Below are 18,097 nucleotides of genomic sequence, written 5' to 3'. Positions count from 1 at the left end.
ACAGTTTATGTGAATGTACAGAAGACAACGATCACAGTGCTACTCATGTATACAAGTGGCGGTAATATCTTCAACTCTGTGATGGTCTCCAGGTCATGACAGACACAGCAGTCATAAGGAATATGTTGTCTTCATGCTATAAATGGAGGCTTTCTCACATCTAGTTTCTGGTGAGAGAGCTTGGGCTTCAACTAGCTACTGCTAAGCTGGAGCTTGGGTTTAAGGGAATGGTTGAATTAGGGTAATTGAAAAAACGTAAGCATCTTCCAGTCCTAAGGCTCATCCCAATTTTTAGGCTGCCTTAATGTCTCAGAATAAAGTGTCTGGGCTTATAGAAGAAATAAAAAAAGAATGCGGCACTTAATAAATATGTGGAATGGTTCTGTCTCAAGCAGAAGCAGATGCAGACACCTGAACAGAGCAGGGCTTTAAAGTGGCACTTCAGAATAGGTGCAACATTACATAATTATATTACAGACTTAGCTCACATGAGTAATTCACTCATTTATATACTTAAAAGTATTTGCAACTTAAAAAAAATATATATTGATAGTATGTAAATCACTCGTGTCTTAGGAGTAATTTACTTATGAATAAAGATAAACTGATACTACTCATGAGCAATTAAAGGTAATCCAATATTAGTCATAAGCGATTAAAGACAATCCAATACACTAAGATTCTTAGAGCCAGTATCAGTGTGGACTTGGAACAGGATTTGCCTATATGTACACAAGAGCCCTGGTGCTTTATCAGCCACAGGATGGGCACTGCGTTGGTCCTCTATTTAGCTTGAGTCCTGCTGAGCCACTGTAGGTCAGTGTTACTACCAATCAGAGAATGTTTTGGAATTTTATTAAGTCTTTTTAAATTTTATCAGCACTACATTAATTATTGATTAACCCACTAATGTGTAATTCTGATTCCTTTTAAGATATAAAAAGCTATGTTGGAACACGTTGTACTGAAGAAGTTAAAACAGCATCAGTATTAAATATGGATAATCTGGAGTCTACAGTGGTATGTTATTCAGTTCAAGTATTTATGCATGAGAGAACTGTCTTTCACTTATTTTATCAGTAGACAAAGATGATTTGTTTTCTTATGTGGATATTTCTGCAATTTAGTGTAGCATTCTCAGGAAAATGTATGTTGTACATCTTTAGCTGGAATGGATTTAGGTCAGATGCGTAAAATCTGTCGATATACAGCATGTTCCATTTACCTTAGCGATCTCATTTATAATTTCTTGGTACTTAGTTGCTGAAGACACCAGTCCTGCTTGTTCCAACATCCGGAAATTTCTCTGAATTTTCCTTTTCTTTTGTTCTAGTGGTAGCTGTCCATCTTCGAAAATAGACTGACTGCGCTTCATTTTCTCTGGAGTTTTGGAATCTAAGATGGCACGTTTTTCTGCAAGTTTCAGATGCTCAGATTCCTGTGTAGGAAAAAAAAAAATCCAGAACAGTTATTTTCCAGCTCATTATAACAGTTAAGGATTCAGGCACATTGAATATTCAAATGAGGTTGGCAAAAATCAAGGTGCAAACTTTATTTATGTCCTCTTACCACATGGCTTTGTTTATATCCTCTTACCACATGGTCTGAAATCGCTTCATTTACTATGCCTTTTGGCATACCTTAAGTATCACAACACCTACACATATGTTTCAGTTAATCAAAGCATGACTAAAATCAGACAGACAAGTCAATGGCTTCACTTAGTTGTGAAACGATGGCCCAAATCTCACAGATGTCCGCTACATAAACACACAAGCTAAGCTAAAATGTGCACATTATTGAGATGTAACTTTGTGTGTCAGTGTCTACACAGAAGTCTTTAACTGGAAGCTCTTCCTACTCAATTCCCATACAAAGGATAACAGTAGTTACCCAGGCAGATGTTTGCTTTTATTGCTTAAGCAAATAAACTAGGTGTCAGGGAGCTTAAGTTAAGACACTGGAGTACATGAAGAAAAAAAAAGAATCAAGCAGAAGTATTAACCTCAGGCTATTTGATTGTGTCATAACATTGGATACAAAAGACGCTGTTTAGAAAGAAAAGTTAAAGGGAATATTATCACTGTGCTAAATGACAGCAAGATACAATTTTTCTTTTCCTTTGAAGCTGTTACCAATTATACAGTAGAAGAAAATTTGCAAGTCTCACATTTTGAAGGCTCTAGATCTGAATAGGACAAAACCTGCAACATTGTTATTAAGCAGCGGAGAAAGCTGTTGGAGATCTGTGAGGCTTTCAAGTAGCTATAGTAAAGCAAGCAATTTCTTCACTATTCAGGCACAACATAGCACTTACCTGCTGTGTGGTGGCCGGTGTTTCTAATATCTCTAAGAGCGTATCCCCTGGCTGTGTTCGTATCACATCCACAATGAGTCTTTTGGTCCTTTTAAAAACAATATATGGGTATTACAAAACAGTTGTCACTGGATCACTCGTGCATTTCATTTCTTCAGCAGTAAACCTAGCAAGTTCCCATTGTTATGGATACTTAGTAATGTTTGTGTGTCCTAGCTTTTTGTTTCAGAGCTTTCATTAATAATGTTGAATGCCTGGCTTCTACACAGGTCTGAACAGAGAAATACATCCATACTTCCCCCCACCTTTTATTTTAGAAAACAGTTAACCAACTAGCACGGTAAAACAGTTGCTGTTAGCATGATAAAAATTCAAGCAACAACTCATGTGGATTTTAATTACAATCATAAAAAAAACAGCAGCTAGGAACGTAATCTTTGCAAAGCCTAATCTATGCATGGTTCCATTAAAAGTCATATTTATTGAATAAAGTGCAAATGCACTCGAAACTGCTGAACTCCAGGAGTATTACATCCACCACAATGCATTTATGGACACCACTTAAGGGCAGATATTTCTCTAGTGGTAGCAGACAGGGAGCATTTCCTTGCTAAAAAAAAGGAAGCTGCTACACACCGATATGTAAACCAGTTCTTTTTTTGGGTCAGAATTTATCTAATTCCTGCTGCCTTTTCATCAATAATGCTTCCAAGAATGTCCTGCTACAGGGTTCTGTTAATTCAGGGGACACAGTTACAAATGAGATATACCACATTATTCTTAAAAATTAACATAAACTTGAAGATGCAGCTCAAGTTTCCTAGGAAAATGTCTAAATATGATGAAGGCTTCTATGCTAAAACCTCAAACCTCATGACTAGGTTTAAAATTATCATTTACCTATGTAAAGTTGTGGGTTTTGTTGGTTTTCAGGACAAGAAGTTCTCATAAATGCAAGATTTACTCATATATAGAAAACATTATCCAAAACCAATGAGTATTTGGGTATGATCCAAGTTTCCACTGAAGGACTGCTCCTTCCATGTAAGAAGGTGACCTGCTAATCCTCCTGGAAACTAATTTGTCATTCAGAGCTGCTGTTAACAGCACTGAGCAGTTCTAGCACATTGCTAGAAAAAAAAAACCAAGCCCAAAAACACACAAGAAAACCCAGCCAGAAAAGCTTTCTGAAGCTGGCCCACTTGGGCTACATCAAGACATTGTTGGCTTTCTCTGTCTGACACAACTTTTGTCAGTCTTTATTGGTCACCACTGCATTCTACATTAATGTATATGGGATGGCATTGCTATTTTATGCAGCGCTTAGAAAAAGGTGCTGATAATGGCTGGTAAGACATGAGGCTTATTTTGACTTCCTCTCCCCACGTACCAAACCTGCTCAGCTTTGTTGTTTTCTAGAAACAGCACACTTGGGGCTGGATGCCTTCCCCTTCACCTGCCGCTTGGCATGCAGCACTTGCACACACAAACCAGGCAGACCAGGCACTCTACATGGAGTCCTCTGGACAGGGGTGCCAGTAAATATTAGGGCTTTTCAGAGAAGCATTAACAAAACCATGTAAAAAGCAAGTATGTTGCTATTTCTATAGCATGTCACTTGCAAGGAAATATGGAACACGCAGTGAATCAACTGACTTGAATTTCAGCCAGGGGCCTAACATTTCACAGCGGCATTAAAATATTTCTCTGCAGCTAAGGTAGGAAAGTTAAGCATCTGTATGTACACAAGTAACAGAAGTATTTTTTTACATTGATATTGTTGCAATGTAACACATGTTGCTAAATAGTCTTCTGTCAGATTGTTTACTAAATTTGCTCAAAATATGATATTACTTGAAAGCACTTATGCAATAGGGAAGTTAAATTCTTTTGTTAATTCTCATGCTATTAGTTCAGCATATTTCTGCACAGTGTACAGGATTAAAGACATTTCTTTTGGCCTTCATTTCATGTATTTTTAGAGATTTCATGTAGGGGTAGCATTTTACTCCTACAGAGAGCAAAAAAAGGACAGGAAGCACTCTTTTTTTCTTTTTTAAAGGGACAGCAGCAGGCATATCCTTATCATGAAACCAGCCTGGGAACAGCTGTAGAGCCTTGGTCTCTGAAGTATCAAGTGACAAACACAAATTTGATTCAACATTGTCACTGCAGTCCCTTTACTTTAGACCTCAAACTATATTTGATAAATTAAAGCCTCAGTGTTTTCTTGTTTAAGATTCAGATGAAATATGCACTAATAAAGTGGAAAAGCAGGAAGAGCTTTCTTGCACTTAAAAGCAGGTTTTTCTCCAGACCTTAAACAGGCATTTATGGATTTCACAGGTATTGCATGACTTACTACAGACATTGTAGGGAATAAATTTTTTCAGAAGTAAAACTTCACATATTACCTAATAAATTCCTTTTACTGTTTTTTTTTATTTATTTTGGAAACAAATACTAATGGATTAGAATTAATTACAGCTTGTATCTACACCCCTAGTGCTTGCAAAGGTGTGAAATCCTTATCCTGTAATTCCCTTTAAAGTGAACTTCTAACCTGCACATTTGTGGGGTATAAATAAGTATAGTACTAAAAGAGAGCAGCATCCCATTCTCCTCCAGGATCTTAAATAAGCCAGTCCTTATTCTGCACAGCTTGAAATAACTTCAAAAGAGGGGTGCCAATAATTTGATACTAAGTGCTTTTATAAATACATTTCTGACTATAAAAGTAGCCTATATCCCAGGGTACCCCAATGGCTGTTTCGTAATTTGCTCACCAAATAGAATAAACAATTTTCTTCCCCTGGATAAAGCATGCGCTATTCCTGCAGAAGTGACAGTCGCATCCGGTTCATTGAGTGATGGCAGGAAGTCAAGGAAGTGTTTTCCTTTGAGGGGGAGGAGAGGACAGCGTGATACTGTCTATCCCTTACAAGGCTAGACAGCTTTTCGTCTCTTGCTTTCCCAGGGCTACAGTTTTTAAAGCAGAATGCTTTTACAAATTTATGGAAGAGCACTTACTAGGCTAGATAATGATCAAGTCATGCTCCAGAACACAACTGCAGCATGTTTATCTTTCTGAAGCTTTCTGGAAAAACTGGCCCTTTCTTTGACTTCTGCAAAAGTTTGAGTAAGACCAAACAGAAACTGGCTTTGGAAAACTGAGTGCACTCAGTAACTCAGTAACTCAAAAATGCATTTAGTCTGGACAGCACAGTAGAAGGAACCTTTAAAACAACAAAAAAGATAAAACATTGCCAAAAGTATAGGTTTTTGAGCAAAACATACTTTATCATCAGGCTCTTGAGATCCTGATCTTCACCTTCTCGTAACTCATATTTGCTTGTTAGGGACAGCGAAATCTCTGTTTTTGCAAGCTGATTCAGTGTGCTTGCCCGGTTAGGGTCATTGGGATCAACAGCTCCTTCTCCTGTAAGGAAATATCTTTTACTCTAAGTTTGCCATTTCTCCCATGATTCAATGCACAAAGCAAACAAGAACCTAGATAATAAATACAAAAGTTTATTAAACAGCACACCCATTCCTACCATTTAGAAGTGGGATTTTTTATTTTTTTTTTATTTTTATTTTTATTTTTTCCTAGACATTGAACAGTCAGAACCATAAGCCAGTTATTTTTAAGTCCAGTTGGAGTATTTTGGAAATGCCACCAGCTCTTGCTTTTCAAGCTACTGATGTGCAAGGGACTCACAAGTCATCTTCTCAAAGAAGAATACAATCGCGATGATAATCATTTGTCAAAAAATGCAGTGATAGTGCAAAATGAAAGAGTAGCATATATGTTATCAGGCTTGGAAGCTGATATAATCCATGAAAACCTAGCTGATTATATTAGTTTGGAAGCTGATATAATCCATGACAACCTAGCTGCTTTCTACACAGTTCACATGTTAGAACAATTAAGACAAATATCACAGTCACATTTATTCCCTATAACTCTAATAAACTTACATAATTTCTTAAATTTTTTTTATAAGTATCAATAAAAAATTCTGTCTTCTCTGTGCACATTTTCCAAGTTCTTAGCCATTAGTAGCATATCTTAAAGTCATGATATTAAAAAAAAAATCACTTGTTTTCTATCTGCAATTTGAGCACAACTGGATCATTCTAGTCGCAAAATTACTAATGTTTGGATTTTGAATCACATCACTCTTTAGAGTGAATATTGCAAATTAGATGAAATTTCAATTATAAGGAATGATATTACAGAAAGTGTTCAGAAAATAGTTCTATAGTAAATGAGCAAACTGTAACTATGTGAGACACAAGAGTATTTAAAATCAATCCTCATTTCATTCTGCCCCATTTAGTGAAGTTAACCATAAGGGTGAAGAACAGCATACCAAGGAAAGACTCTACATCAGGAACAGGTCCCAGCCCTTCCAGCAATTCATTCAGCAGGTCATTTGGCTCAGTGGCAATGGCATCCTGATGCTCCAACAGTAGCTATAAACAGATGTAAATGAAGTATCATCCAAAAAAGTAAAGTAAAAATTCCACCCTTTCCTCTTCTACCCCAAACATTCTCAGTGTCTTTACACTTGTAGATAAATCTGGAGACTCAATGCTGTAAAACATGTGATCAGGATTATTGAGGACCCAGGGTGGGGAAGCATGTTCAGTTCTGGACTATGAATTTGGGATTGCTCTTGCTGCAAAACAGCTTGCTGTGCTTCTCTGGCAATCATCTCTGAAGTGGAGATACCTATATATAGCTATTTCAGTAGCTTACAACAGCAACAGTGATACAAATACAGTAATTTCTGACAGGAAAGCAAGAAACAAGCTATGCGGCAACTGCTGCACAGTTTCTAATGGAAGTTGCAGGAGATTTGTGAACATATTCACAATAACTTCCCTTGCTTCTGGGCGCATCCTCATAACTTTAACCCACTGGTAAGCCAAGCTAAAGAGCATGAGCAAGGCAATAACATTTTCTTGAAAACAGGCTCTCATTATCCATGAGAAAAGTAACCTCATGCTGAGTTAGATAAAGCCAGCAGCATTAGCGACTACTACATTTAACAGTCCGTTCCTTATAGAAGCAATGCTCCTTACTTGGAGAGCTAATGGAAAGAGAGTGTCACCAAGCATCATTGGAATTTAGCAAAGCATGCGCAGTGGCAAAAAAATAGGATTTGAAGTATTTTAAAACCTGCAAATTATAGTCAAAAGTTACTGGTTACTAGAAACTAACTGACAACCAGAAAGCCTACATTCAGAAGAGAAAGGCATTTCAGACGTACTTGTAGGACAGAACTGAGCATTACAAGCCCATGACCATTAACCTGTTTAAAACAAGTTTCTCTTATGTGCAGCAGCTACCTCACACTATACATAATGTTGACTATGATACTGTGAGACCTGCTGGGAAACACTATGCACTGATTAGAACTCCACCATACTTGGTGCTATACAAGCACAGAATGAAAAAGACATTCACAGGACAAATTCTTTGGGGCAAAGGCAAGAGATATATCTGGAAGCACCAAAAACCAAAGCTGATGAATGCAACATCTCCCGTTCCAGCTAAAGCCAACAGAGGTGTGCAGTGAAAATGGATTGTAGGCAAGTGCCATGGGAGATGATGGCAGAGGGCAAATTTGAAAACTTTTTCTGAAGCTGAGCAATGCATGACAAAAGACAAGATATTTATGCATCTCCTCTTATTCAAACTATTTTTTTGACCTGCATGAGCAGAACAGAAAGTTCAATTTACATTTGCAAGGAAGGTGCAGTGGGAGAAGGCAACTCAGATGAAGGTTCAGGCTGCCAAAGGACCTAATTGTTTGATTCTTCTAGGCAGGCAAATGCGCATAATCATGTTATCAAAAAAGACATCTGCTTGACTGCATTTGTTTGGCAATTTATTTTCATCATTTTACCGCATATTTTGTTTGGTATTTTATCAGCTAATATAAAATTACATAGTAATACTTCATCACATTAGGATCAAATAACACCTTAGACATGCAATAAGACCCACTAAAAGGAGTTTTGACCAAGACTAGTGTTTAAATGCAACCACTGATCATGTAACATGCAGGCATAGGTCTATGCCTTAAAAAAGAGAAAGAATAGGCACAAAAGACAATCCAGTATATATGTTTTTTAACAGACCAGGTTATTAGTGGAAGGTTCTTCTTGGGTTTTTTGTGCTTTTTGAGGGTGGTATTTATTTATTTGGGGAGCTGGTAGAGGGAGAGGAGGGCATTGCAGGGGATAGTTTGCAAGCCAGGAAACAGGTAGAAATATCCCAGCTTTAAAAGGGCCATGTGGTAGACATTTAACTTACACCCTAATGAGTCATACTAAAGACTGCAGTTAATCTTTTCTTTACCCATGATAAAGAACTGGCAGGATGCCACAGCTTCAGTCCTTCTAAATCAGACTTCTGCATCTGCTTCCAACAAAACATATGACGCAACACCAGAGTCATGAAATACACTGACTTTTCCTCTACTCCCAGAGTGAAAGGAGTATTTGAAGTGACACTTCAAATTAGTGTCACTTTCTTAGCCAAGACAGGAAAATTATTATAAATATAAATAAATGAGGAATGTCACACTAGATTAGAACAAAAATGTTTCATATTCTAATTATTATTCAAGATGGTGCTTTTCCATGGAAGCAGTCTTCGAGGAAAAAGCAAATACTCAATTCCAGACCACTTCAGAGATGAACTGAAGAAATTATTTCAAAAGGAAGGGCAAACACTTAAGGCTTTCCCCTAGAGTGTTTGTCACAAGTATTTAATAATCTGTACATAAATCTGTTGACTAGTATATTCTCATTGATTTACCGAATGGGTATTGATAATTTCTTCAATGGAGATATATATGACAGGTTTGCTAAGGGTCACCATGTCAGAGTATTCATCAATATTGAATTTCTCCTCTGGTTCAGGAACATCACATGCTGCTTGAAAAAAATTCCTAAGAGAAAATGAGAAAGATTCTGTAATTGTCCCCTATAAAGTCATTTCAGTTAGCGTGTATAAAACAAAAACACACAATCAAGTGTTTGACACATAGAATCATAGAGTAGTTTGCATTGAAAGGGTCAATTCAAAGGTCATCTAGCCCACCCTTCCCTGCAATAAGCAGGGACAACTTCATCTAGATCAGATTGCCCAGAACCACATCCAGCTTGGCCTTGAATGTCCCCGGGGATCACACATCCACCACCACACTGGGCAATTTGTGCCAGTATTTCATCACCCTTAGTGTGAAAAATCTCATCTTCATGTCCAGCCTGAATCTCCCCTCTTCTAATTTAAAATCGTAACTCCTTATCCTATTGCAACAGGCCCTGCTAAAAGTCTGTCCCCATGTGTTACATTTGTCTTATATCTGCAATCTACATTTAGTGTTTGAAGGAAACTTTTGGAGGCAGTGCATTTACACATGAATACAAATGACAAAGTGTTCTATCTTTTCTGGACAGGAAAGGAAAAAGGGACTGGGATTCCTTAGTTTGGAGAGAAAAAGCTGAGGAATATGATCAAGTTGCACAAAAAAACAGTGGCATTGAATGAGATAGGTGCAAAATTCATTTATCAAATCCCACAGTTATGGGACAAAGGGGTATGCAATAAAACTAGCAGAAAAGTACTATTTTCAAATGAACAAAGGGAAGCACTGTTTTAACTGACAGGTAGCAAACTTCTGAATATTGTTATAGGAGGAGCTTGTGGAGGCAAATGATCTCAAAGGTTTAAGAAGGATTTAGACAAATTCCTGCACAAGTTCATAAATGCACAGCAAAAGATCTAGGCAGGGTTGGTAGCTTTTAACATAGCTTATGATGCATTTGCAGTTGCTGGGTGAGTACAAGAGGAACAGGCAGCTGAGAGCAGCCAACGCTGGTGACTAAGGAGGGTTTAGTTAAAGTGCACAGTGCAGCCACCCAGAGATTCAGTTTTGTATAAAGTTAGCTTAATTAGGAGAGGAAATCTTCCTTTTGTAGCAATCAAAGGGCCAACAATGAAGAGTAGGCTTTTACATTAGCATTTGTTATTGTAACACTTTCTACTCTATTATTTCTTCATGATTATGTCATGCTCTTAAGTACTTCATTAAAGAGAATGGCTAATTTTGAGTATCTTTATGTTCATGGCTGATTTCTCAAGGAAACTCAGTCTATGAACAGTGCATTTAATCTCATGAAGGGCAGACATTAAAGACACGTTCTGAAAATGAATTTGTCTCAAGACTCAACAACTAAAGACTCAGTTATAAGCTAATAATAGCAATCACCCCAAAAGCTGGGCTATAATCCTAAAGAACTTGTGTTCCAGAGTATGGCAAAACATGCAAATTCCTACGAGTGTGCAAGATGAAAGAATAAAATCTGCGTGGAATCTCTCTGCAAATATGTAAGGATAAAAACGAAGACCACAACCTTTTCCTGCCCAATTCTTTTCTTCAGACAAAACATTCAACTGTCCTCCCAACCAAAAGAACACATTATTTCTGCTGGATAATCGATTAACCCATGATGCTCTTACAATCTGTGTTTGCAGTAAGGAAGCCTTACTGCAACCAAGCCAGCAGAGACGATGAGTTCTCAATGTAAGGCTCAAGCAGAAATACATCCTGTTACTCCTGCTTCAACTTCCTCAACAGTGAGGATTTCTTCTATGGCAGATCACTCAAAATTTTTAACTCTAAGCAAGGAATTTCTACAGACAAGGAGTCCACCTGCTCTACACACACTAGAGGAGGGCTTTTACTGTATAGGTATTTGTAAGGGCTTTGCATACCTGAACTTCTGGTATGTCTGCGAGAGGTAAGTGTTCATAGAAGATAGATGTTCGCTCTCTCCTTCAAAGAGTTTGTTAGAAGCAGCATGCTGAAGGACTTTTGCCACACAACCTAGGTTCCTTCTCTGGTCAGGGTGTATCTGACCCCCAGCTGTTATATCAATGATATCAAAGCCATCAGGAGCAACAATGGCAGGGTTCATGTAGCGATAGTACAGGAGATTGCCAACAATCTAAAAGAAAAAATAAGGAGATCTTCCCTTCACACACAGTAATTACATTTAACAAAACATGATCAGTCTTTTCTACTTCTGAATTAGACCTATTGGAACCAGTGCTTAGAAGAACCCCTAAGACATACATGTTACCATGTAGCTAACCTAAAAGAACCTGTAGTCTTTTACAACATGTGCCTCTTGCAGCACCTCTGTGAATGTCAGTTACGGACTTTGACAATCACATCTGAATTTGGTGCTGGCTTTAGGTCAGCTAATATAAGGCATTGAGTTGAACACAAAGACAAATACAACTGTTTCTTCCAGATTTTCAAGGTACATCTCCAGAGGCTTATTTGCTACAGATGTCTGTCAGCATTTATTGCATTCACTGACAAGCAATCCACTGTTTCTCATGAGGACAACATGCAGACCTGAAAGATTAGAGAACAGATTTTCCAAACTGCAATATCTATAATGATGTTACAGTAATTTATATTGTGTGAATGGTCACTTTTAATCATTCCATATCTCAGAAACAGGCAGGACTTTTCTTTCTGCTATTTGCCTCTGTGTAGTCACATGCAGAACTTCCAGTTTACACATTTCAAACTAGAATTTCAATTGGGTGCCTTATGTTCTACTTGCCTGCCTTTTTTATTTGCTTTGCCACAAATTGAGCAATGACTTAATCTGTGTTTCTGGAGTGATGGACATGAATACCACATAAATGCTGCATGCAAGGATTTCCAATTCATTGGTAAACCACACAAAGGTAGAATTAATTTTTCAGCTGAGTTTGAAGCCCTGTATGCACCATATATATATATATATATATATATATATATATATATATATATAAAACACTGAGCTATAACTTTTTTAAGAATAATGGGGAAGTACCATTAAAATTAATGGCATGTTAATTTTAGAACCATGTCATTAAACACTAGTGAAAGAATCTTTATTGAAGGGTAAATAATTCTAATTTGAGAGAGCTGACAGTCTCTCAGCTAGCTGGAAGGCTCATGGAGCACTTTTCTTAAGCCCTCTAAAGAGGCACCCTGGCTGTGGTTGTTGAGTGATGGCCAGCAAGCCAGTACCATTACTCACGCTTTAATTTTTAGTCTGTACAATTGTCATTCCTACAACTTTTGTAACCCAGGACAGCATCTTTAAGTATAATGTAATGATCTACTTGCAATTCATTTTTAGAGCCATTTCTCATTGTATTTATATTACAATATTAATGCATATTTTTAATATTTTTTTTTTTTTTTTTAATGACATATTATTTAACAACTCGAGGGAAGGTATATGACCAGTCTTCTCTATAAAAGGACTGTTGATGGTAAGGACCACAATACAAATACAAATCCCAAGATGATTCAGATAAACTTCAGCTTTCTAAGAATACCCCTTTTCAACCCAAGAAGTGCCAAGTTACTTCAGTAAATGCTGGTGTTCTTAGTTCCTTAGAATGCTTGGTGTCAAAAATCCCCTTTGGCAGTACAAACTGATAACAGTTTTCCCTCAGGTGTCTACCTTCAATAGTTCATCTTCTGTTGCATCTGGGAATTTCTCATGGAGTGAGCTCTTCAGAACTTTGGCTATGTATCTCATTCCATAACTACATGTAGAACAGATGAAAAGGAAAAACATTGGAAAGACTTAAAAAAACATAAACCAGTTATTCTAGTCAGCCAAGTAACTGTTTTTTTTTTTACAGCCACTTAAAAAATAAAATGAGGTGATAACGAAAAACAGAATTTTCAAGAACAGGGAGTCTTTCATGAGGCTGACAAAGCAGAGTAGAAGTGGAGAAACCACTCCCTCTACTGGGGAAATTATCGGAAACCATGTGATTTGAAAGGGTGCCCATCAGTGAGTTTTAAGCGGAGCTTCACTGCGCACATGAACTGCATCTTCCTAAGTTAACACTTACGGCATCATGTTGAGAGAGGAGAATATGGTCGTGAGAACTTTGTCAGTTACTGCTCGCAAACTCTGAATTGATGATTCCAGTTTACTGACAACTTCTGTGTGTGTCAGTGCTTGCTCTGTGGTTACATCATATGGCAATTTGCTGTGAAGCAAATAGATATTAAACCAGGCTAAACGTATCTGAGATTTCTTTTTTTTTTTTTTTTACTTTGTAAATGCAATCAATGAACAGAAGAGAAAAAGAAAAAGTCAGACAAATAAAGCTGAAGTTAGCTAAGTTATGAAAGTCTTAAATGCATTAGCATTGTGGTTTTGGAGGGTGGCAGTTTGTTTAGGTGGAGGTGCACACACTATCATGTACCTTCCCTTAATTACAAAAGGGGAATGGTAATTTAAGGCATTCATCTCCACATCCCAGTCCAACATAGCTCCTCAAAAGCCTGCAACACTACTGGCATGCTATTATAAAAACTGGGCAAAAGGCTATAAATTCTTCCATGGCATAGTCTACTACACTTATAATGATTAAGTAGTTGACTTTGAAGTTCATGACCAGGAAAGTATCCCTGTGTTGTTCAGAGCAGGTTAAAGTACATGTTTTTCAAGCATTTCTGCCCCCAGACTTTCATTATACTGCAGAAAGGTAGGGAAGGGATACATGGGCACAAGTGCAATTTGTCAGAGAAGGAAAGGGACAGCAGAAATGAGGGATCCCTCATGTATTGAAACAATACAGTATGCCCACCTTCCTCACTCACCTGGCCTCACCAGTCTGCATTTCTAGCTGGTTTACCCATGACTTGTATACATCCACAGGACTAGTGTTGATTATGAGGGACTTGTCCTCCATGATCTCCTTCACCACAGGGGCCAGGAGCTGGCGCAGAGTATTCTGTCCACGAGCACCTCGGTTGAAGCTGACGACCATCTTAATGACTGTGGGGTTTCCAGTAACGATATCCTGTATCTGGTCTACCTTAGAGCTGTATCAAGAACAGATTAGTTCAGATCTGACTTATGTATGGATTTATGCGTGTGTTCAAAACCCATACATATAAAATTATCCCTTTTCTATGTTGAAACAGGTTTATACAGTCTATTTCTTAGGCTTTCAAATAAATTAAGATTCTAGAAATTACTACCTGAGTTCTATATGTGTTATAATAATGCCCCTGAAACATAGCATAGCTAATGGCAGCTAATGTATACCTGATTCAGGCCCAAATACCTGTTCAGCAGGTACCTGTTAAGGGCATAAAATAAGATTTTATTGTTTTAGGATAACAAGCCACTACCCTCCACTTACAGAGAAAGGAAAGACTTTTTCTACCCTTAAATACTCAAGCACAAAGCAAGAAACCCCAGTGTCTGCTTTTTTTCGAGCTATTTTTTCATACAAAAATATTATCCACCATAATTTTTTCATGAATTGGAAATAGGTTGAGTTAACAAAGGAGTTATGTGAAAAGTTTTCTCTAGAAACAAAAATATGCATCTAATTTTACAACATCTTAAAGATTAACCGTCAAATTCTTTTACATATGAAGTATTCATTGAACAGTCTCCAACACAAAGCAACTAAAGTCTTCCTTTGAATAAGCATACTTTATCTCCTCTTCTAGAGCAGTTTTGAAGAGTTTGAGAAGCAGATACTCTTCCCGTTGATTTGAGGCATAGTTGTATAGAGTAAAGATGACTGTATCCATAAACTTGGTTGATTTGTTTTGTGGCATCTGGAAAATCAGCTTTGCCAGATATGTGGGATTAGTCTGTGAAAAAAACAATGATTGAAATAGTACTGGTCCAGGACAAACTAAGGGGCAGTGCTCTCTACCTTTCCATCATCACTAAATGCATTTATGTTTGTTCCTGTATATGTGACTTTTCTACACTGGCTTTATTTTTTTCCAAATTCTGAGGCGTAAGAAACACTGAATATTGAACAATTAGATATCTGTGATTAACACCAGTAAGGATTTTATTTGTACTCTCTGAACAGTACCCCTGTGCATTAGGTCCATGGATCCAATGACAATGATATTTTACCAAATGAAAATGGCTATCTACCAACATGACATAGCATACTACATGTCCACCTAGGTATCAGAGAGCGTCTGCCCTGGGAAGATCTAAAATCCTTCTAGAAAAACTTCAGTGAGATGAGACGAGATGAAAAGACCACAAGAACAGATACATCATATACTGCCAGCTGCACAGTATATAATGCAGAAGCTTCCTTTCCGTAACATATAATGCACAATAATAGGGACGGTAATTTACATGGACTAAGTGATAAGGAGGAAAACATTTCTCTCTGGCTTCAGGACAGACTGAAGTTATTCTAAGAAAAAACAGCTATATTTTTTGAATGTTTTAAAGACATGAAAGATCCTCTCAATTACAGGAAATACTAGAACTTGACCATAGTGTTTGCTGCAGTCTGCATACTACAGCAAAAGTCTTCATAATCACTACCACAATCACTAAAACAAAGCAAGCAACATATATGTAGTTTTTCCTCAGGAATTTCCTGCCTTGTCAACTTTTTACATTAATACTTACCTGTAAAAGGTAGAACAAGTGTTGATAAGCCTCCAGTTTCTTTCTTCTCTCTTTACTCAAACCTTTGATGCCCTGTTTATCAACCATAACCATCTCTTCCAACTGACTTTTGCTCTTTTTGTTTAGTTTCTTACTGTGCAGTACCACATCCTGCAGACAGATGATCAAAAGTCTAGATTATATATTCACAAAAAAGGCAAATTGAAAAAATTAACATATTCCAAACCATGCTAACTTTATTAACAACTTTGTATATTTTGCTCTTCCATTCACTAGCCAGCCTTTTGAACATCTTTATCTTGTCACCAGTATGGCTTGCCAACAGTGATCATCTGGGAAACCTGATCTCCTGTACAGGCTCATTCATCATTTAGTTAACAATGAACAAGCTCTCTAATATGATCAGAGAATTCTACTCCAATCTCCTGAAGTCTACTAAGCAATTACTATTCTCCACAAGTAGCAAAACAGAGTGACATTCAGCAGCAGACTACCATACCGCTCAGGACAACAGGACAACATCTACTGCAAGGTATTTTGATGAGATTACATACGACATGCAAAGAAAGTGCTTAATTTACCAGGAGTATTTTAACTAATTCTTAAGCACTGACACAGGTTCCTCTGAGAAGTTGTAAAGTCTCCAACCTTTGAGGCACTCAAAAGCCATCTGGACATGGTCCTGGGCACACTGCTCTGGGTGACCCTGCTTGAGCAGCAGGGTTCCACCAGAGGACCTCCAGAAGCTCAGCCATGCTGTGATTGAGTAACCCTGAGCTCCTTAACACACAGAAGTGCTCAGTGCATGCTACCAAGGGAGCTTGAACAGAGCCTGCTGACCTGAAGCGTGATTCTGTTTTTCACCAGAAGTCCAATCTTTATATCCATTAAGTTCAAGTCCTTCTCCAGCTGTTGATTGGATCGAATTTTTGTAACCACTTCTTCCCTTAACCTTGTTACTTCTAGTTCTTCTTGAAAGTCTAAGTCACTTTGGTCCAAGAGGTAAGCAAATTTGCGCAGGACAGTCAGGGGTGGATTTTCAGCACCGACTGTAGTTGAAATAAATAGGCTTGTTAGTTGACATAATACTGTTTGTTGACATGAGACTCTTGATGCCCTCAGAAAACTGGAACTTCAGAGGGATGTTTATGCCAGTTAGAGCAGTATTTTTGACATACTGTGTAAGTACAGTTAACCAAAATGCTTTTAGCTGTAAAACAACTGGTATGCAAACACTTGCATCTGCTTTTGAAGGGGAATAGAAGATTGAGAAACCCCAGGTGAAGGTTAAAAAAACAAACAGAAAAACTGAACATAGTACCATACTTCTCTCCAAACATGCAGCATTCACCTGTTAACCACTTACTTAGTGTTCTGTAGTCCTCCCTGGCTTTGTTTGCTCTGAGAAATGCTTGTATCTTCACAATTTCATTGTTCTGAAAGGGACCAACATTAGGCAAAAGAGTCTAGTTATGAGACATCTCTGCTCAGAAATGCGCATTGCAGAATCTCTTTCCTGAGATTCCCAAAACTGCCCGTACAGTTGTATTACCCTATTTTAATGCTTCATATCCAAAGTGAAGGAAAAGGACTTACATGATCCTTGAAGTATTGCAGACGTTTCCTGTAAGATCTCTTTGCAAGCCACATTTTGACCCATGACTGAATCTGAAATTTAAATGAAATAAAAACTTAACAGACACTGCGCAAACTGTTTGCACGTGAATGTTTTAAACTTACTTCTGAGAGTCCTGTTATGCAGGCATACTGTTCTTATAATCGGCACCATAGATGACTGTACCACTGGGCTCCTACAGTCCAGTGACCAGATTAATGGGCTTTGACTGAGACAGCAAGTCGAGCTGGAGGGTCTAACCACCTGTGTGTAGCATAATCTTTGACAGCAGTTTCTACCTTCAAGCCTCAGCTCTCAGTTGTAAACCAGTCTCCTTCAGACACAGGAAACCATATCGTGCAATACTCATGACATAATATCCCATCAGCATCTCAGAAAGGTGAACACTTTTCAAACAGATTTGACAGCTTTTAATGAAATGTAACACACTGTCAACTCAAATATTTTTTAATTTAGCATTGTGGAAAGGGAAGTGTAAGGAAATCTTTTAGGAGATGCTTAAGTTCAGGAAAGCCTGATAGAAGTCAAACACAGCACTTTCAAGAAGTGATTCGCTTACCCTGTCAATTAAACAACTTTCAACACCATCAACATTTCTGGAGCACAAGTGTCTCCTGTTTGTATTC

At 37.8% G+C, this 18,097-nt stretch overlaps 1 protein-coding gene across 2 annotated transcripts in view; it reads right to left on the bottom strand.

Annotated features, from left to right (window-relative positions):
- Nucleotides 1-18,097, bottom strand: part of IQGAP2 (IQ motif containing GTPase activating protein 2) — a 50,335-nt gene that overhangs the window by 4,532 nt on the left and 27,706 nt on the right. For both annotated transcript variants that reach the window (XM_057405417.1, XM_057405418.1), the window contains 14 exons: nt 17,432-17,503; nt 17,202-17,271; nt 16,676-16,884; nt 15,836-15,985; nt 14,879-15,042; nt 14,032-14,256; nt 13,275-13,415; nt 12,875-12,959; nt 11,115-11,347; nt 9,153-9,285; nt 6,694-6,796; nt 5,615-5,756; nt 2,318-2,405; nt 1,226-1,438 (listed from right to left, as the gene is read on the bottom strand). In XM_057405417.1, coding sequence (XP_057261400.1) covers nt 1,226-1,438; nt 2,318-2,405; nt 5,615-5,756; nt 6,694-6,796; nt 9,153-9,285; nt 11,115-11,347; nt 12,875-12,959; nt 13,275-13,415; nt 14,032-14,256; nt 14,879-15,042; nt 15,836-15,985; nt 16,676-16,884; nt 17,202-17,271; nt 17,432-17,503 — 2,028 coding nt within the window. The remainder of the gene's footprint in view (nt 1-1,225; nt 1,439-2,317; nt 2,406-5,614; nt 5,757-6,693; nt 6,797-9,152; nt 9,286-11,114; nt 11,348-12,874; nt 12,960-13,274; nt 13,416-14,031; nt 14,257-14,878; nt 15,043-15,835; nt 15,986-16,675; nt 16,885-17,201; nt 17,272-17,431; nt 17,504-18,097) is intronic.

Source organism: Pezoporus wallicus, unplaced genomic scaffold (assembly GCF_028554395.1).
Source record: "Pezoporus wallicus isolate ANWC-B61680 ecotype Strahan unplaced genomic scaffold, APGP_CSIRO_Pwel_v1 scaffold_2696, whole genome shotgun sequence".
In the NCBI taxonomy this organism is placed as follows: Eukaryota; Metazoa; Chordata; class Aves; order Psittaciformes; family Psittacidae; genus Pezoporus; species Pezoporus wallicus.
The sequence above is the reverse complement of the archived record's forward strand: the minus strand, read 5'-3'. Positions and strand labels throughout refer to the sequence as shown.